The following is a 21077-nucleotide window of genomic DNA, read 5'->3' as shown; positions in this document are numbered from 1 at the left end:
TGGATAGATGGAAAGATAAAAAAGCAAATAGGGTAAAATGTTAATGGTGGTATATGAGTGTTCACTCGACAATTCTTCCAACTTTTCTGTATATTTGAAAGTTTTCATAATACAAAGTTAGAGGGGTAACAGGGAAAGAGAATGTGAAGGTTACAAATGGGCTGATCTTGGGGTAACTTCTGAGGAACTGACTCTTGTGTAGGTCATTTTTACTGACTTCCAAGGGAGGACTTCCGCTTCCATTGCTCCGGCACTAAGAGACCCAGGGAATTTTAAGCATCAACACACGCACAGTGACTGCCATGGCAAGGCAACTCACTCAGGTCTTAACAGATTACCCAGGACACTCCCCTCTACCCAGGGCTGGCTTCATGCATGCAACCTGTATAGCTGCAGACAGCCCCACACTCAGAAGGTCCCACACTTGGTTTAACGCTCTGCTGTTGCTGTCTTGAAATGTGTGGTAATTTTTGAACAAGAAGCCCCACATTTTAATTTTGCCCTAGGTCCACAAATTATGTAACTGGTTGAGGATCAGATGAAACCACTGTTCTTGGCAACACCATGACTGTAACCTTGTGAGACCTGAACCAGAGGACCCAGCTAAGCTGTGTCTGTACTGACAGAAACTGTCATAACAAATGTGGGTTGGCTTAAGCTACTAAATTTGTGATAATTTGTTAGGTAGCACTAGATAACTAACACACTTAGGTTACCAAAGCTAGAGACCAGTGTTAACAGATGTCATAATTTTTTCTCATTACTATCTGTTCTGTGAGGAGGATGCTCTGTTTCAGGGCTAATGATTAGGTGTGTGATCCATACCACAACTCCACCCTTGTCTGACCATCAGAATTACTGAGGATGCTTGAACCCTCTGCCAGAGCTAATCAAACAGAATCTCTGGGGCCAATATGTTTTTTAAAAAAATTCTCTGCAAAGTATCTTTCCCAAGATATTTACTAACTACAAAGGCAGAAATGGCAGATTTAGAGTGGGGAAATCTGACATTGAGCACCTTGACCAAATGATCAAGGTTGTCATCACCAATAAGATTTATCACCATCATGTACCCTCTGATATGATGCACTGAAGATGCATCACTTCTGTAATATTAATGCATAACCCAGTTAATCAAACCCCAGTTGAGGGATATTCTACAAAATAACTGGCCAGTATTGTTCAAAAGTGTCTAAGTCATGAAAGACAAGAAAAGACTGGGGAACTATCATAGTCTAGAGGAGACTAAAGAGAAATAACTGGTAAATGCAATGTGGGATCTGGACTGGATCTTGGGCTAGACAAAGACATCAGTGGGAAGGGCTATAGTTTAATTACTATATCAATGTTAATTTCCTGGTTTTGATAATTGTATTATGGTTATATTAGATGTTAACATTAGGGGAAGCTGTGTGAAGCATATTTGGGAACTGTTTTGCAACTTTTTTATAAGTCAAAAATTATTTCAAAATAAAATCAAAAAAATCTCTACTTGAGGGGTTCTCACAGTATTGCCTTTTGCTCTTTAGATCTACACATTTTCTTTTAATCTGGTGATATCCCAAGGATTGAGCTAGGGGAGAGGCAGTAGACCAGGCCAGAGTTCCATCTTGTCAGAAAATAAAAACATTTACAAGGCCTCATGTATTTCAAAACACTCTTCCCCCCTTTATTTTGTTTTTCAAATTACAAAAGTAATATATGTTTGTAACAAGTAAAACAATACAAAGATATATAAATTAAACAACTACTTACATTTCCATTCCCCACCAGGGTAACCAATGTTAATACCTTGTTTTATATCTATCCCTCCACACTTTTCTCTTTGTTCATATAAACACACACATGCATAAATACACATATACGTGTTTTAATTAAAAAAATAGATTTATATACATTATTCTGAAATTTTCTCTTTTCACTTAACAATATACCACAAATATCTCCACAAATTAGTAGAGTTCTAGCTTCCCCCTCAAATTTCTTAATCACATCTTTGACACATCATACTTGGTTCAGTTATTTACATAATTTTTCTTTGGGGCTTTCATTTTCCTACACTGACTACCCCATCATCCACCTGCATCACCCACCTTCCCCAAACCCAATGTATACTCTTCTATACTTTTCTCCATGCATATAAAATTTTACACAAATATATGATACATGTTTATCACTCATAAGCACCTAGAAGCATTTTGTAACTGATTTACAAAAACAGAGTCATTTTACACACTTCTACCTTGCTTTTTTCTCTCAAGAAAACATTGAATATTGTGGAATTCCATTCAAATCCACTAGCATAGTTTTAACTTGTCCACCTTAATGGCTATATAAACATCCTATGGAATGGATATACTACAGTTCCTTCCCTCTTCCAATTTCCCTACTGATGGGCATTTATTTTGATTCCAGTGTTTTTTGCCACTAGGAACAATTCACAATAAATGTACATGTCCCTTATGTATTGGGGTTTTACTTCTAAGAGAAGATTCCCCAAAGTGGCATAAGTATTTTAAGTTATAATAGATGTCAGATTGCTTTTCAAAAGAGCTGTAACAATTTATGTTTCTACCAACAGTGTCTTAAGAACACCCTTTGTCCTGACAGCAAAAAGCATTCCTGCTCTTTTTCGTCAGCTTGATTGCATACTGTTATCTCATTATAACTTTAATCTGCATTCTCCAACAACTACTAAGGCTAACCATTTTTTTGATAAGCCCATCAACCACTTGGATTTGTTCTTCTCTCAACTGTCTATTCATTCTTTGCCATGTTTTGTTATTGGGTTATTTTTTTCCTGTCAATATGAAGACCACTCTTTCTCTGACTGGCTCTGTGAATATTTTCCCCCAAATCATTGTTTATTGACTGTTGATGGCATCTTTTGCCATGCAAAAGATTGCACTTTTTATGTAGTCAAATATTTACTTTTTAACAGCTTTTGAGTGTCCTGGGTTGGTAAAGTTAATCTCCTCCAATTCCTAGATTGTACATGTAGTCTCCTTTCATTTTCTTTCAAGAATTTTATTGTTATTTTAAAATTTTAAATCCCAAGTCCGCCTCCAATTTTTTTTTCGTATGGTTTGTGCTGTTGGTTCAACTTTACTTTCTTCCTGATTAAAAAGCCAGTTGTGCTAGAAAAGGTGCTGGTTTAATATGTTAAAGCTTTTTAAAAAAATAGTTGGCCATATTATTTTATTGTTTTTTGTATCGTTAGACACCAAAAGACAATGGTGATATTTAGAGTGAAAAAGGTTGGTGAATGGCATTCTACATATGTGCTTGATATTCATAATTTATTAAATTCACATTTATAATTCTAAAATATAATAGTGCTTATTATGTGGCTCACTGTGGGACATACCATAATATACCTCTAATTTTCTTCACATATATTTTGTATTCTATTATCATTTAAACTTTCATAAGCCAGAATGAACAGGTTTATGTTTTATAAAATATTTTCTATAATCTTTAGTATAAAATTTTCTGTCACAATTGGAGCATGACTTGCCTTATGATAAAACACTTGGTCATTAGATCAATGAGATTTCTCCTAAGGATGAATTCCTCCACATATGATATAGGATATCTTGCTCAAGGCTTTCCTACAATTTTTAGGTTTTCATTCCTATAAGCATTCTTCCTAGCATGAACTTTCTGATGTCTGCTGAGGTTTGGCTTCTGGTAGAAAGCTTTGCCACATTCGTTGCATCCATAGGGTTTTTCTCCGGTATGAGTTCTCCAATGTTTATTGAGGCATGACTTTTGACTGAAGGATTTTCCACATTCTCTGCAACGATAGGGTCTTTCTCCTGTGTGTATTTTACGATGTACATTGAGGTATGACTTCTCACCAAATGACTTCCCACATTCATTGCACACAAAGGGTCTCTCTCCCGTATGTGTCCTCTGATGTTCTCTGCGGTGTGACTTCTGGGTAAAGGCTTTCCCACAAAAAAAACACTCAAAGGGTCTTATCCCAGTGTGTATTCTCTGGTGTTTAATGAGGGTTGACTTATGTGAAAAGGCTTTTCCACAGTCAGAGCATCCATATGGCTTCTCCCCAGTGTGACTTCTTTGATGCCTAATGAATTCAGACTTGTAGCAGAAGGCTTTCCCACACTCAGTACAGACATGGGGTTTCTCTGTAGGTGGAACCCTCTTCCGTTTGTACACAAGAGAATTGGTTACTGCTGGTTTATACATAAGTGCTGGGTTATGGCTGAAAGCTTTCTCACAGTGACTGCATTCCCAGAATTTTTCTCCATTAGGTCTTCTATCATGCTTTGTATGTTGTAATAATTTCCCATATCCATAGCACTCATCTTGCTTTTTTGAATAGTTTCTCTTAAAACCATTCAAGTCTAAATTATGGTTCACACTCTTTCCACAAAAGTCCCAGTTATTAGGGTTTTGAATTGAAGGAAAAAGATCAGTGCTCAGACGTGATATTTTCCCAAACTTATTACATTCATGGCTTCTTTCCTTGGGCAACGTTTTCTTGCTGATGAATGTACCTTGCCTCAAAAGCATGTCTTGCCGTCTTTTCTTCTGGACGTTACCTTGCCAAATGTTTTCTGGAGAAGGTACAGCAAACCTTTCCTTATGAATCTGTTATTATGACCTGGAATAAAACTATTTGAGAAATGCCCTAAAAATTTAAAGGGCGCACAGTATATGAATAGAGAGCATGAATCATAACTAAAGGCACCAATACAGGGAAAAGTATTATACGAGTATAGAAGATTCAGAAACTGGCACAAATGTAATGGAACACGTCATAGACGATAGAGAGAAATAATTTTGAAGATGAGAAGATATTATAGAGCAGTGGTTGGCAAACATGTTCTTAAAGGACCAGCAACTAGTTTAGGCTTTGTGGGCCTAAACTTTGTGGTCTCGGTCACAATTACAATTGTGACAACTGTAATTAATTCACACAATTAGTTGTTAAATTAAATCACAATTTATTGTGACAATTAATTGTGACAATTACAATTAATTACAATTAACTCTCCCATTGTATGGTGAGAACACAGCCAGTATGTAAATGTAAGGAGGGTGCAGCTGTGTTCCAATAAAACTTTATGCACAAAATTAGGTGGCTGACCTACAGGCCAAAGTTTGCCAATCCCTGTTACAGAGGAAAGGGGTTTAAATGTCATAAAGCACGTTGTTACCCAATGCATGGTTCTCAATGGTCAGCATCAGCCTCATCTGGTAAATGATATGTAGGCAGATATGCAGAATCTTGGGCCCCACCCCCAAACCTACAGAATCAGAACCTGTATTTTAACAAGTTGCCCAGATGCTTCGTTATCATATTAAAAGTTGGACAAGCACTGTTATAGCAGTCAGAGAGCTTATGTTGAGCTAGTTAGTAATAATATAAATGGCAAGGGCTCTAAGATGAACTAGATAAAAGAAGGAATCAAAGAAGCTAACTAGAATTTAAAGCAGGAGCTCTTAACTTGGTATATAGAAATCTGTTCTAACTACAATTGAGCATTTCCTTTGATTATGAATGTGAAAAACACAGTAGTACTAGCTCCTGTAACTGTCCTAGTTTGTGAATAAGGTATTTTCATGTCACACTATAGTTATCACAGATTTTGCAAAATATGTTTACAATCATCTCTACTTTGAGATCATGACAATTATTTGACCTGATGGGAGATCTCATAATTTAATGTATAAATAAGGAAGTATATCTACTATTATCACTAATATCATTAACATCATTAATATTTTGACATTGCATTTTCTAACTTTATTTTAGTAATTACTGTATTTTAGTAATTTGTATCACATGTAATCTTATGGGTTTTATTTTTTTTTAATATGTAAAAAAGGGGTCTATTAGGCTTCACCAGAATGGTTAAGTTTCATGGCACAAAAATGATTAACAACCCCTAACTTAAAGACATTCAGGCATGAGGTAATTTGGGTCCAATTTTAGGAGATGTCAGTGGAAAATGAAAAGTAGACAGGAAGATTTAAAGTCATTTCTCAAAGGAAAACCAACAAAACTAGCACATATGCATAGAACAATTAGGGTGACAGAGACAGAAGCTTCAAAATGAGCTCATGGTAGCAAAACTCTGCAATGAGAAGTAAGGTGAGGTATATATATGCATGCACTTGTGTGCATGTGGGGTGGAGGGGAGGTAGCAAGTAGAAAAGATGATGACTTCACTTCTTGCTGGACAAAAAACAGGGATAAGTGGACATACTGTGGAGATGATCCAGACTGGTAAAATGGGGGGTAGGGGAGCCTAGGTGGTACAAGGCGGACAAAAGGTGGCAAAATGGCAAAGAGGCCGGTTGTGAGCATCATATGGTCTCAGAATGGATGACTTCTTTAGGGAGTTACACCATTGAGAAGAGAATCAAGTTTGGAAAACAGAAAATGCAGTAGTCCCTTGGAAGGAAAAGGCTGGGCTGCAGCCAGGGAAATAGACGATACCGAGAACTTAGAAAGGAGGGCTGACTGGATACTATTTTTTGGCAGTTATTACATAAAATTCTTGAAAGAAGGAAAAGAAAAGCAGTTGATAGCCAGGTTACAATGGTTTCAGGAAGGTTGACGAGCAGTTTCATGAAGCAAAATACACCTCAGAGGGCACCAGAGTGTGATGGTTAAGAATACTGGTTCTAGGGACTTCCCTGGCAGTTCAGTGGTTAAGACTCTGCGCTTCCACTGCAGGGGGAGCGGGTTCGATGCCTGGTCGGGGAACTAAGATCCCACATGCCACGTGGCATGGCCAAAACATTACAAAAAAAGAATACTGATTCTAGAGCCTGACCACCTGGGTTCAAATCCCCATTTGGTCCCTTACTTTGTTATATGTTCCTAGACAAGTTTCTTAACCTTTCTGTGATTGTTTGCTCATTTGTAAATGGGGGAATAAAGGCTGGTAATAAACACCTCACAGGTATTGTAAGGGTTTAGTGAGTTGATACATGTAAAGGACTGAGAACAGACCTGGCACAAAGTGAGCACACACTGAGTGTTGGCCAGAAATTCTAATGCTATTGCTGCTACTACTACAACCAGTGAAAGCTGGATGGTGGTAATCTCAAAGACATTATTTTGGGGAGAAGCATGAAATGACTTGAATGTTTTGGGGGTTTATATAATTAATTCAATCATGTGATTATAACACCAAGTACAAATGGCATAAAGAGATCCAGAAACAGATGGCACTGACTCTTCTTGCTAAATTCATGACTCTATTGGAGAAGCAGAAGTCCAGAGGCATTCTATAGAGTAAGTTACCAACACTCATGATATCAGGGATTATTGCTGAGATATTTTATAGAGCTGATGGGAGAGGAGCAGTTATTCTGAAAATTAAATAGAAGTGGTTAAGACAGGCCAAACTCAGGCATCTCCTTCACTATCCAACTGTCCCTGTTCACTTCTTGGAATTCACTGCTTCCTCCTCTGTGACTTAGGAAATTAAGGGACTCAGGGATAACTTAAGGGATTAAGGAAAGGATAGGAAGTGAGACTCTGAGTATGGCAGGCAGGTCTGGGATATTTTACCCAAAAACTGTTAGAACAGAGAATAGGAAGGAATCAGCAAGAACAAGAGAATCACAGAAGCTTATTTGTAAGAATGCCTGAATGTGAAAGAGAAAGTGTACTGATAATCTCAAGAGAGAGACCAAGGATTCTGGAGAAAAGGAGATGGGGCAAGCACACAGGGAGGTGGGATGCATGGAGCCTGAACGGTCACCAAGAAGGCTGAAGCTCTCAGAGAAATGTCTCCAGCAGCTTTCAAAGCTCTAAGGCTTACAAAAGCTGGACCCTGAACAAAATCCCAGAGGTGCCAGCCTCCCTTAGTACGTCTTTTGCTGGATTTATCATACTTACCCCGACAGTGGCAGCCCGAGCATGATGCCTCACAAATCCATGGTGCTTCTTCCTGCTCCAGCCTGAGGATCACATATGGTTTGGTGCCTTCATAACCTGTTCCAGGGAAATGATCCAGGCCTTGAACTGAGTTCCTTGGTCTTCTCAGGCAGCATTAAAGGCTACACAACAGACACTGTACTTGGGAGGAGACTGTACACACATTTTGTCCAGAACTCAAAAGGAACTAGTAATCCAGGCCCACTGAAACCCAAGCCAAGCTCACTGAAGCACAGAGTATAAGGGTTAGGAATACACACTGTGCAGCCAGACCGCTGGGGTTCAAATCCCGCTCTGGCTCTGCTATGTACTGCATGAGTGACACTGGGCAAGTTACTTCACCTTCTCTGCCTCAGTTCCCAAATGTGTAAAATAGTGGTACTAACAGTACCTACCTCATAAGGCTCTTATAAGGATTACATGAGTTAATATTTTTAAAGTGGCTAAAATAGTGTCTGAGACATAGAAAGTATTTGGTACTTCAGAGGTTCTAGGTACTTCAGTTACTTCTAGCAACTGAAAACGGAAAGGTGGTCATTCAAGTATAATCTAGATTGTGTGGCAGAGCTGTTCTTACCCACTGAGACGAGGTTGCTGTAGGTCTCCAGCATCACATCCCGGTATAGGGCCCTCTGAGCAGGATTCAGCCTGTGCCACTCCTCTTGAGTGAAGCCCACTACCACATCCTTGAATGACACAGGTCTCTGCTGAAGATGAAATGACATTGAGTCATGTGGGGAAAGTGTAGGCAGAGGTGGATGGTTCTGATTTTTTATAATGTTCATAGGTCAGAGCTTATTATGATCATTTATCTAGGATGCCTTTTATAGTCCTGGCTTTGGACTATATATGATGGGATTGGAAGCCACTGTCATTTATATTTGGGTCAACACATATTGACTGAAGACTGTGTCTGACCCAGTCCTGGTTGCTGGGGACACAGTCATGGGTGGCACCTGACCTCAAAGAGCTCACAGCCTAGTAGGGAGAGCAATATGTAAGGCCCTCAGGGTGAAAGGGTAAGAGCTGTGACAGCGGGACACCTAGGCTATGGCATGCAGAGAAGTGAATGGTCCACTAAAATTATCAGGGTCTAGTTAGGCTTCAGAGCTAAGGGATATGTGCAGCTGAATTTTCTCTGCAGTGATGGAAAAACTGCCTTCCTTGCAGAGGGAGCAGCATGAACAAAGGCATGGGGGCCAAACAGTGATTTTTTTTTTTTCTGCGGTACGCGGGCCTCTCACTGTTGTGGCCTCTCCCATTGCGGAGCACAGGCTCCGGACACACAGGCTCAGCGGCCATGGCTCACAGGTCTAGCCGCTCCATGGCATGTGGGATCTTCCCGGACCGGGGCACGAACCCATGTCCCTTGCATCGGCAGGCGGACTCTCAACCACTGTGCCACCAGGGAAGCCCCCAAACAGTGATTTTAAGGATGGCAAGTCACTCAGTTACAGGAGAGAGTACAGAGGCCTGTGAGTGATGAAATGATGGACTTTAAGACAATGAGAAATCTATCAAGGGAGTGGGGTGTGTAGAAAGCACATTCTAGAAGGCATGTGGTGAGTTTCTTACATTCCGTGTCAAGCTGTACAATGGTAACTCTAAGCAGACTGTAAAAAGTTAAGGAGGGGGCTTCCCTGGTGGCGCAGTGGTTGAGAATCCGGCTGCCGATGCAGGAGACACGGGTTCGTGCCCTGGTCCGGGATGATCCCACATGCCTCGGAGCAACTAAGCCCGTGAGCCATGGCCACTAGGCCTGCGCGTCCGGAGCCTGTGCTCCGCAATGGGAGAGGCCACAACAGTGAGAGGCCCGCATACCGCAAAAAAAAAAAAAAAAAAAAAAAAAAGTTAAGGAGGTACATTGTTCCCTAGAGTAATCACTAAACTCAGTGCAAAGAGGTGTACTGAAGTAAATAAAATTCTAAAAAATATTCAGTTAATCCAAACAAAAACACACACACAAGAGAAAAGAAACAAAGCAAAAGCAGATGGGACAAATAGAAAACTAAATGCTAAAAAGATATAGATCCAATCCTACCAATAATTATATTAAATTACAAGGTTATTTAATACATGATTAAACACTCCAAAAAAGCAGAGATTGTTAGACTGGATAAAAAAGTAATACTGCCTACAAGAGACACAGAACTCACAGACAGTTTGAAAGTGAATGGAGGGAAAGAGAAATGTGGTGGGTGACCTGGAGGGAGAAGAAAGGAAAGACTCTGTACTAACCTAGGTGGAAGATGATGCTCACAAGTAAGACAGAAACAGTGAGATAGAGAAGGACCAATGTAAAGAAGAGCAGAACCTGTACCTTAACTGGTTGTGGGGTGTGAAGAAGGTGTAAGGGTAACACCCTTACCTTTGAGGTATCTCAAAGGCAACTGGGTGACACTGGTCACCAATCTCAATTGCAGCTGAGAAAAACTGCAAAAGCAAAGAGGACGTGGTATGTTGGGGGACACAAAGGGGGAGACACTTGACAGGCAGCAGGATGGACTTGAGTCCTGTCACGAACAAGAACAGGAATGGAGCTAAAGCTGTGTGAGCCATCAGCACAGAAGTGGTAGCTAAAGTTGTCACACAGTGTGGTCTCTCTCAGCAAGGAGACAGGATGAGCAGAGTACTCAGGCCAGAGCCCCAAGGGACACTTAAACACAAGAGGCCAATGGTAGAAGAGTCCAGCTGGAGACCCAGAAGAGGAAGTTTGGAAAGGAGGCTCCACAGCCTGGCAAGCCTCAGATTACACTGTCCGGGCAGTCAGTCCTCTGGTTTAGGGCACAGAGAACAAATTCTCCAAAGAGCCCAGTGCCCCAGAACCAGATAGCTGCTGAAAGACCCACAGGTACTAACCTAAGAAGGCATCTGTGATATTGTGATCTATTAAGAAATACAGGGCTTCCCTGGTGGCACAGTAGTTAAGAATCCGCCTACCAATGCAGGGGACACAGGTTTGAGCCCTGGTCCGGGAAGATCCCACATGCCGCGGAGCAACTAAGCCCGTGCACCACAACTACTGCGCCTGTGCTCTAGAGCCCATGAGCCACAACTACTGAGCCTAAGTGGTGCAACTACTGAAGCCCCCGCTCTCTAGAGCCCGTGCTCCGCAAGAGAAGCCACCACAATGAGAAGCCTGTGCACCACAACGAAGAGTAGCCCCCTCTCGCCACAACTAGAGAAAAGCCTGTGCGCAGCAATGAAGACCCAACTCAGCCAAAAATAATAAATTAATTTAAAAAAAAGAAATATATATCTATATATATTTGATCTTTTTGCCTGATTCCTGGCACAGAGCTTCTTAAACCTTTGTAACTTCCAGAGCGACAGAAGTAATAATAGGAGTGTCTTTTATTAGTAGTAACAAACCCGTGTCAATCATCTCAGAGTTTATACTAATGATGTAATTCTTTGAGGATGGGGGCTGGTTGCCAGAGGAACCAACCAGGTATTCGATGGTTGGAACCTGTAGCCATACACCCCCCAACCTCTGGGGAGGGGAGAGGGATTTGAGATTGAGCTAATCACCAAAGGCCAATAACTGAATCAATTATGCCTAAATAATGGAATCTCCATAAAAACCCTGGAGAGCTTCCAGGTTTGTGAACACAGCCAGGAGGGTGTGGACCCCAAACTCCATGGGGACAGAAGCTTCTGTGTTCAGGACCCTTTTGTACCTTGCCCTACGTACCTCTTTATCTGGTTGTTCATTTTTATCCTCTATAATATCCTTTATAATAAACCTGTAATAGTAAGTAAAGTGTTTCCCTGAGTTCTGTAAGTTATAGCAAATTATCAAAACTGACGAGGGGGTCATGGGAACCCCCAATTTATAGCTGGCTACTCAGAAGTTCAGGTGACCACCTGGAATATCCAATAGACATCTGAAGTGGGAGGCAGTCTTGTAAGACTGACCCCCTAACATGTAGGGTCTGCATAGAATTGGAGAATTGTTTGCTGTGGGGAAAAAACTTCTTCTACTCCAGTGAGTAGAGGAAACAGTTTTTTCTTTAGTACCTAAGATATTATCTTCAAGTGACTGTACAGTAGAGAATTTAACCTTGCCCAAGGAGAGGTCTGACCTTTGCCCTCAGTTCCTAGAAGTTAATCTCTAAGCCCCTGTAACATCCTCCTAGGTAAGAGTGTCTCTGTTTACCTGGGGGCCTTGGGCCACACCAGATAGTCTAACAACATGATTTCTGGGGGAAGCTTTGGCTCACAGACATCAATCAGCTCAACCTCCAGAGGGGCTGGAAACTGAAGTCAGCACTCAGTCATGTCTACTTTACCAACCCCCAAAGAAAACTCTGGACACCAAGGCCTAGGTAAGCTTCCCCGGTTGGCAATACTCTGTATTGTCACACATGGTTGCTGAGAGAATTTTGCACTGTCCACACTCACTGGGAGAGGACACATGGAAGTCCTGTGTGTGGAACTCTCCTGGACTCTGCCCCAAGTATCTCTTTTCTCGGCTGATTTTAATCTGTATATGTCTGCTGTAATGAACCCTAACTGTGAATATAACATTCTGTGAGTCTTCCTAGAGAATTATCAAACCCGAGGGTGGTCTTGGGAAACTCCAAACTTACAGTTGCTGTCAGAAGTGAGGGTGGTTTTGTGGACTGCTGTCCACTGCTTTACAGTCACTGACACACGCAAGAGGCAATGGAGCAGATCAGTTAAAAGCATGAACTTCGGGGCAGGACTGCTCAAGTTCAAATACAGGCTCAGCCACTAAATAAGTGACCCTGGGAAAGCTCTTTAACCTCTCTTTGCCTCAGTTTTCTCATCTGTTAAGTGGAGATAATAATAGTGTGTGTCTCTTGGTTATTATATTATGAGGTTTAAATGAGTTAACATGTGTAAAGCCTTTATAAACTGTGCCTGGCATATGACAGCACAATATAAAAGTACCTATTTTAAGTAGAAAAAGATTGTAAATCTATATTTAAAAATCTGTTAAGAAAGGGAAAACAATTCTAAAGGACAGAAAAAAAGGTGGGGGGGGACACCCAGGACCTGTGCCTGGGTGTCAGTGGGGTGGAGAGCCCTAGTGCACCGCACAGTGCCAGTGGCACTGGCCCACTACCTCTGGGAGTGGCCAGAGGGAAGAAGCATTGATAGGGCCCCACAGAGGTGAAAGGGCTGAGAGCAGCCACTCTCCACTCTCAGGAGGCTGTAAGTTTCCTTGAAGAATGCTGGGTCCTACGGTGGTAAGACAGGAAGGGAGCAGGGCACAACCTTTAAAAGAATGACAGCCATTGAGGACACGACATAAACTGGTTAGAACCAACTAGGTCCAAGATGGTGGACGACTGACTTCCACTAGACCTTGAGCCTCAGTATACCTCAGTATACGCTTATTGTAATACATCATCAAGCTAAATGGCACACCCATAGGTGCCATAACAGTTCCAAGGTGGACCATAAAAGGCCAAAAAGTGGGTGGTGGCCCAATTCCTGGTAATCTCTGTCCCTTCCCTAAAATAATTGGAATAATCCTCCCACTTACTAGCCTATGAGCTTCACCACCCCTATAAAAACTGACAGCCCCCGTACATACCCTGACGCTTCTCGCCTTTTGAGATGGCCCACACTCTGTCTGTGGAGTGTGTTTCTCCCATGGCCTCTCACCTTCTGAGACGGCCCGCACTCTATCTGTGGAGCGTGTATCTCCCTGAATAAACCTTCTTTCACCTTACTGTGGCTTGCTCTTGAATTCTTTCCTGCTCGAAGCCAAGAACCCATACTTGGCGGCCGTCCCAGGGACTCACCTGAGACCTGGGATGTGACCACCCTCTCGCACCCCACTCTTTTTCCTGCAACAGTAGCACTTGAGTAGTGGCCCAGGCAGATGGATCTGAAGGCAGGACCAAAACCAGGGTGGAGGCCATGGAAGCTGGCACGTGAGACCCTAAGACCCACATAAAGGAGGTACCAACTAGACTCCCTCTCTGATGCCACAACAACATACTGTGGTAGTGGGTGAGCAGCAATCAGGCTTCATCACAGAGCACAGGACCTGGCTCAGTGACAGGCTCTGGGCAGTATTTCCCAAAAAGAGCTAACTGGAATGGGATGGGATGGGGTGGAGTGGGATAGGATAGGATGAAACAGAATGGGAGGGAACAGAACAGAGCAAAGCAGAAAAGACGTAGTCCTGCACCTAAAAGGCCATGCCATTTTCACCAAACACAGGGATGAAGAGGAGAGAGATGGAAGTTAAATCTGAAGTGCTCTGGGACAGCCAAGTGCAGATGTTGGGCAAAGGGGTCTGAAGCTCTCAGAGGAGGCCTCAGCTGAGGTATGGATATGGGAGTCACTTGCAGACACACAAGCATCAACCTAAGAGTGGATGAAACCACCCCCAGAGGCCCCAGAGAAGGTTCAAACCCACAGGAACATCAATGTCTAAGACACTTCTTTAAAAAAAGTGCCCTGAAAAGCTAGTTTTCTCTTGGAAATAACAATACACTTCTTCCTTATGGCCAATGCAAGTCATGGGCTGTGTTTGCCTTTTTGCTGGGCTACCAGGAAGTCCATAGTTGACTCTCACTGGACTCTCCCCTTGTACATCTGTATTCCAACAAAGAATGTTCCTTGCATCATTGCTTAAAATATCAAATTTGGAAAATACCGAAATGTCCATAATATGGGGGATGGGTTCAGTATTCCATGCATATAATGGAGCATTATGTACGTTATTAAAAAAAAAAAAAGGCATGGTTCTTAGTACTAATATGGTACAATCTCTAGGCTATTTTAATTGGGAAAAAAGGGTAGAGTAGTATGTATAATAAGTATCTGGCCATTGTGTCTATGTGTATAGAGAGGCTGTGGTATTCCACCCAAATCTCCCTGCAGTACCGAGGTAGTTCTCCCAACTGCTAGGAGATGGCTGGCTGTTGCCCGGCGTGAAACCTTTAGAGAATTTCCTTTGGCCAAAGGGAGCGACACCACCCAAGGTTATGTCCCCTCCCTGGGGCAGCCTACAACCAATGACTGGTTGATTTCAGAATACAAAGGCCTCCTAGCCTCCATTCAGGAAAACACTGAGGACCATCCCAGCTCCAGAGCATCTTATAAGAGCAGCTGATGCCTCTGTTCACCAAGTCCCTCTGCCCACCTTGCTTCCTTCACTGACTTACAGGTGTTCCAAGAGCCTCCCTAGTAAACCTTCTGTGTGCCAATTTCCATCCCCAAGTTTGTTTTGCTGAGAACCTAGCCTATGACAAAGCATATGTGGTTGAAATGCATATATTTTTTTCTAGAGCAGTTTCCCCAAGAAGGGAAAGTAGGCTCATTTTGTTTGTTTTTTGGCTGCGCCGTGTGGCATGTGGGATCTTAGTTCCCCAACCAGGGATCGAACCCGCACCCCCTGCATTGGAAGCACGGAGTCTTAACCACTGGACCGCCAAGGAAGTCCCGAAAGTAGGCTCGTTAATGTCACACTTACCTGGTACTCGATCATTTTCTGTTGTTCTTGGAAAAAGATCTGTGGCCTGTGAAGATAGAGATGGGGGGAGGGGTGGGGAGGAGGATGGAGAAAGAGAACAGAGCTGTGAGGGACCAGGCTTGTTTTAGAACTTGCAAATTCCCTGTAAATCTTGGACAAAAACCCATGCTTTAGATCACTGGGTAGAAGAAAAAAATGTTGCCATTCAATTCAGAATGTGGATGAACAGAAGAGACTTACCAGGAAACGAAAGTTGCTACCAAGTAAGAACTGAAAGTTATTAAAAAACAAAATCCTTATAACTTAAATAACTGGCCCCAAGTATATTCTGGAAAGGGGGCTTCTATATCTGTAATGAAAATATTACAAAAAAAACTCAAAGAAAAGTAAAGTAACTGTGTAACATTAATAAAATTAATGGTTACTTAAAGTATGTTACAAATAATAACTGAAAGGCTAAACCTTATTATTCACCCAGCAGTTTATTAAGTATTGTCATTAAAAAATAAGTTTTTTTCGGCCACATTGCGCAGCTTGCCGGACCTTAGTTCTCTGACCAGGGATTGAACCTGGGCCACTGCAGTGAGAGCGCTGAGTCCTAACCACTGGACCCCAGGGAATTCCCTAAAAAATAATTTGTAACAGATGAGAACAAACATCCACCATATTAGGAAATATGGAACTAAATTTGTACCAAACATTGATTAAGAATGTTTTAAGTTTTTCACTCACAGTAGTGAGAAACCTTATAAATAGGTCTGAATATAGTTTGCCAATAACCTATAGCCTGGAATTGAAAATCCACATCCAGAAGCAACAAGAGCTCTCACACATGACTGAGGGGACTGTAATTTGGTTCCACCATTTTGGTAAACCATTTGGCCATATCTACTAAAGCTGAACATAGTTCCATTACTGGATATATACTAGAGAAATACATGCATATTGTTCAACTAAGACTTGTATTAATGTAAGAATGTTCATAGCGGCTTTGATCATAGTGAGTCAAAACTAGAAACTGCCCAGGAGAACTAGATAAATTGTGATGCATCCATACAATGAAATACTACTCAATAATAAAAAGGAATGAACTGCTGACATCCATGCAACATCATGGATAAATCTCACAGACATTACGCCAAATGAAAGAAGTCAAACATAGGAGAGAATATACTGTATTATTCCATTTCTAGAAAGTTCCAGAATGGGTAAAACGAATAATATGGAGACAGCGTCAGATGGGGGAAGGGAATGAATCACTAAGATGGGGCAGAAAGGAGCCTTCTAAGGTAGGTCAGCAAACTTTTCATTTAAAGGACCAGACAGTAAATATTTTAGGATTTGGGGGTCATACGGAGTTTTCCACAACTACTCAATTCTGCTGTTGTAGCATGAAAGCAGCCGTAGACAATAATATGTAAATGAATGAGTGTGGCTGTATTCCAAAAAAACTAATTACAAATGCAGATGTAGGCCATATTTGGCTAGTGGGCTAGAGTTTGCCAACCCCAGCTCTAAGGTGATGGAAATGTTGATCTAAGTGGTGGTTACATGAGTGTGTATATGTATTTAGAAAATTCATCAAGTTGTATATTTATGATTTGTACATTTTGCTCTATGTATTTTATACCTCAATAAAAGAGAAAAGGAAAAGAAAGGCAAAAAGCAAAAGGCAAGGCTCAGACGAAATAAGTCTTACATCTACCAAAACTGATTCACGCCTTTGAGGGCAGGAAAACCATCCCACCATTGTGGGGCTACAAGAGTTTCTCTCCTGACTGGCATTCTTGAGTTGTGGCCCTGATGGCTGACAACTCCAACTTTGTCAACCCCACAGCTGACGCCCCCCCAGATCCAGGCTTTGCCCACTGAGAAACAGTCTAGGAGGACAACCTTTAAAACAGAGCAACAGTTATCTCTCCTTTGCAAAAAGAAGAGACTATAATTTTCCTACAGGACACAGAAGAGCTTTTCCTTAGTATAGTGACATTCACACCATTTGACTATCCTGACGTTCTCTCCTGTAAAAACAGCTCTAGCAAATTACTGTCCTGAGGTTTCTTTACATAATCATGAATAATCCCTCCAACACTAATCAGTGACTGCCCTATTCTTACAGTTGGTCAATTCTGAGATCAAAGAAAATTAACCAGAGGAGACTGAGAAGAACTGGCCATGGCTGGAAGAACAGACTTTAATTTTATACTTTTATGTGTCAAGTAAGCCTGAGAATTTAAAAGTGACTTATTCCAAATGTCACACAAGTATAAAAGGACTTCAGTGTCCCTAAATATTAAGCTTGCCCACATGGTGAGCTTAGCACTGAAGGTGAAATACCTGTAACATCATCATCCTCAAACTGGATAATACTCATCCTAATTGGACAAGTGGAGGTAAACTTTCTTGGTAAAATAGCCTAGGCATGCCAAATGTTAACAATACAGAGGGTTCATTGGGTCAAACTACCTCAGGACGAAGACTTGAGGCCTCAAGGTCACCTAAGGTCCAGACCTATTAAATTATTCAAAAGCTAGGAAGAATTTTATACAACATCTTAATAATGTTGGTAAAAATTGTTGTTTGCTTTACTTATATATTCCAATAGTGCTGATGAGGAACTGTTCAAATTGTTACTAAGAAAAAATAAAGATTCTCCGAGAGGAGGAAATTCTAGAAGCCCTTCTGAACCTCTGAAAGAATGTGAATAAAATTATGAGTTTCTCCTTTTAAGGAAAGTGAACAGCTTCCAATTAGTTTAGTGATTGGCAGAAGACATTAGTTTTAAGGGAAAAAAATGTTTCCAAATGAATACATTTTCCTTGCTTTGTTTTACAGAAGTTCTTTCTCATGAACTACTGACATACCATCTTTTGAAAAAGAGAATAATTCTAAAGTGCAGGAAATATTCTCTATCATGATCTGGGTTGTGGGTACATGAGGGTACATACATGGAAAAATTCCTAACACTACAGTGCTAAGTGAGTTAATGTTTTACTTTCCTCTTAACGGACAATAAATATCATTTATTTAATGGACAATAAATATCCATTAAATGCACTGAAATATTGTACAGGTCATAAAGCATGGTTAGTGTGAAAGTGGCATTTAACTATTGTATCAGCAGCGGAAGAGACTGAGCAATGAGCTTACTGTGTCTTAAAAAAAAGTTTTTTCTTTACTGAGGTATAATTCACACATAATAAATGAACCCATTCTAACTGTACAGTTCAATATGTTTTCACAAATTATTCACCCATGTAATCACCACACAATCAGGATATGGAACATTTCCATCACCCAGAAAGCTCCCTTATGTGTCTTTTGTTAAGGAACATCCTGTTCACAAGATATAACAAATTTGTCTCAATGGTATTAAGATGAACTACTTAGATTCCTGTCTCTTCCACAGAAGAAATAAAAAGTGATTTTCTTGAATGTTAAATACAGATACTTCTTTGCTTAAATAATATATTAATCAAGCTATACCTGTAAGTCAAAAAAGCAGTTAAAAAACAAGGTATGATCTACTTGTTTCAATTTCATTTATATGAAGTTCAGAAACAGGCAACCCTGAACTAAGTGACGGCTTTGGGCAGGCACTGCTTGGGAGAAGTGGGGAAGCCTTTGAGGAGCTGGAAATATTCTCTATCATGATCTGGGCTGTGAATACATGATCATACGCTATTCTCTATGTAAGTTACATCTCAAGTTTTAAAAACAAAAAAAACCCACAATCCCGTTATTTAAGAAATATATATGTAGAAAAACTTTTGGTATGAAATACAATAAAATATTATTAGTGGCTCGATTTGGGTGGCAGATGTTTCTTACTCTAAGCTGTAACTGTAACACATATGCATTTCATTGTTTACATATTTCATTCATTTTCCCACTGCCTTTTTTCATTATGAGGGAAGTCACAGGAGGGTTCGAAAAGGGGATGGGGTTCTCTGAGAGAACTGAACTGTCCATTAGGAATTGAGCTGGCAGGAAAGGCCTGGGGCAGTTAATCTAGCTTGAGGCCACTACACTCCCTCCCTCACCTTCCTGGACTTGGCTACTCAGACTCAGCCTGGTCTCCATGGCTATGCAGCTAAGAGTCCAGACAGGGCCAGAAAAAATAAGGGAGTGGGTTGGCCACATGCCACACTACAAGATGGCAGAATGCCCTAGGCTGGACCAATGTCCCCTTCCCCTGAGAGAACATGCCTATCACATGAGAGAACATGGCCTTCCCTGCCTCCCCTTTCACTTCTGTCTGTCTCTCTGAATCTTGGGGCCAACCCTTCTCCCACCATGTAGCCATGGAGGGTCCCTGGAAGGAGGGACAACAGTTTGAGTCTTGCTAAACTTCTGGCTCAGGGATGATGCTATTTCCTGTTACGTAGGAATCTTTGCTCTGGCAAGAGGTCTGGACCCTAGGTGACGCCTTCAGAAGGGGATTTTTGTCCCAAATTCCCATCTCGTGGACCAGAGGGTCTTTTACCTGGTCTGCTAGGCTCTCACAGCTCTATTTCTCAACAGTGACTCATCCTCTGGGACTTCCCTGGGGTTCCAGTGGTTAAGACTTCATACTTCCAATGCAGGGGGCGAGGGTTTGATCCCTGGTTGGGGAACTAAGATCCTGCATGTCTTGTGGCGTGGCAAATAATTAATAAATAAATAAATATTTTTAAAAAACAGTAACTCACCCTCAGCTGCAGTTGCTGACAGGGCCTTCTGTAGACGTGTCCAAGGTCCTGTGGGCCCCAAGGAGAGCCCTGCTGTCCAGCGAGGTGGTGGGACCCAAAGGTGTACAGGGCACTCAGGAAACCTGAAGATAAGCAGACCCCATGGTGAGAGTCATCAAACAGTCCCCCAAATACTCTCTGAGGCCTAAGAGGAAGAAGCCTGCAGAAGACTGGGCAGTAGACATATCCGAATGATGGCTGTGCTCCGGCTTTGGGGCAGGGGGAACTTCTGGAAAGACCTTGAGCCTGACAGTTACTCAGATAGAAGTCTGAAGCCAGTGATTCCTTTAACTGACTGAAGGGATCTAGTCCAGACAGTTCACTTCACTGGGCTTCATTTCCCTCATCTGTGAAAACAGGAATGATAAATGATAATTTTTTAACAGCCCATCCTTAGGGGCTTTCCAAAAGTTACCTCCTTTAACAAAACCCATGGGAGTTCCCTGGTGGCCTAGTGGTTAGGATTCCGGGCTTTCACAGCTAAGGGCCCAGATTCAACCCCTAGTCAGGGAACTGAGAAAAAAAAACAAAACAAAACCCAGGAGTTTCTAGATTTTTTGATGATGGCCATTCTGGCTGGTGTGAGATGATATCTCATGGTAGTTTTGATTTGCATTTCTCTAATGATTAATGATGTTGAGCATTCTTTCATGTGTTTGTTGGCAATCCGTATATCTTCTTTGGAGAAATGTCTATTTAGGTCTTCTGCCCATTTTTGGATTGGGTTGTTTGTTTTTTTGTTATTTAGCTGCATGAGCTGCTTGTAAATCTTGGAGATTAATCCTTTGTCAGTTGCTTCATTTGAAAATATTTTCTCCCTTTCTGAGGGTTGTCTTTTCTTCTTGTTTGTGGTTTCCCTTGCTGTGCAAAAGCTTTTAAGTTTCATTAGGTCCCATTTGAAACAGTATTATTATTGAAACAGTATTATTATTGTTATCATAGTAGCATCAAGTGAAAAAAAAAT

General features: G+C 41.4%; 1 protein-coding gene across 3 annotated transcripts in view; it reads right to left on the bottom strand.

The window, feature by feature from the left end:
* Positions 1-1643: 1643 nt before the first annotated feature.
* Positions 1644-21077, bottom strand: part of ZNF793 (zinc finger protein 793) — a 36116-nt gene continuing 16682 nt past the window's right edge. For 2 of the 3 annotated variants that reach the window (XM_067019184.1, XM_059045069.2), the window contains exons 3-7: positions 20075-20196; positions 15384-15429; positions 8502-8631; positions 7886-7981; positions 1644-4583 (exon numbers count right to left, since the gene is read on the bottom strand). In XM_067019184.1, coding sequence (XP_066875285.1) covers positions 3601-4583; positions 7886-7981; positions 8502-8631; positions 15384-15398 — 1224 coding nt within the window. In that variant the 5' untranslated portion in view covers positions 15399-15429; positions 20075-20196 and the 3' untranslated portion in view covers positions 1644-3600. The remainder of the gene's footprint in view (positions 4584-7885; positions 7982-8501; positions 8632-15383; positions 15430-20074; positions 20197-21077) is intronic. The other variant, XM_067019185.1, reaches the window with a different exon arrangement.

Source organism: Kogia breviceps, chromosome 18 (assembly GCF_026419965.1).
Source record: "Kogia breviceps isolate mKogBre1 chromosome 18, mKogBre1 haplotype 1, whole genome shotgun sequence".
In the NCBI taxonomy this organism is placed as follows: domain Eukaryota; kingdom Metazoa; phylum Chordata; class Mammalia; order Artiodactyla; family Physeteridae; genus Kogia; species Kogia breviceps.
The sequence above is the reverse complement of the archived record's forward strand: the minus strand, read 5'-3'. Positions and strand labels throughout refer to the sequence as shown.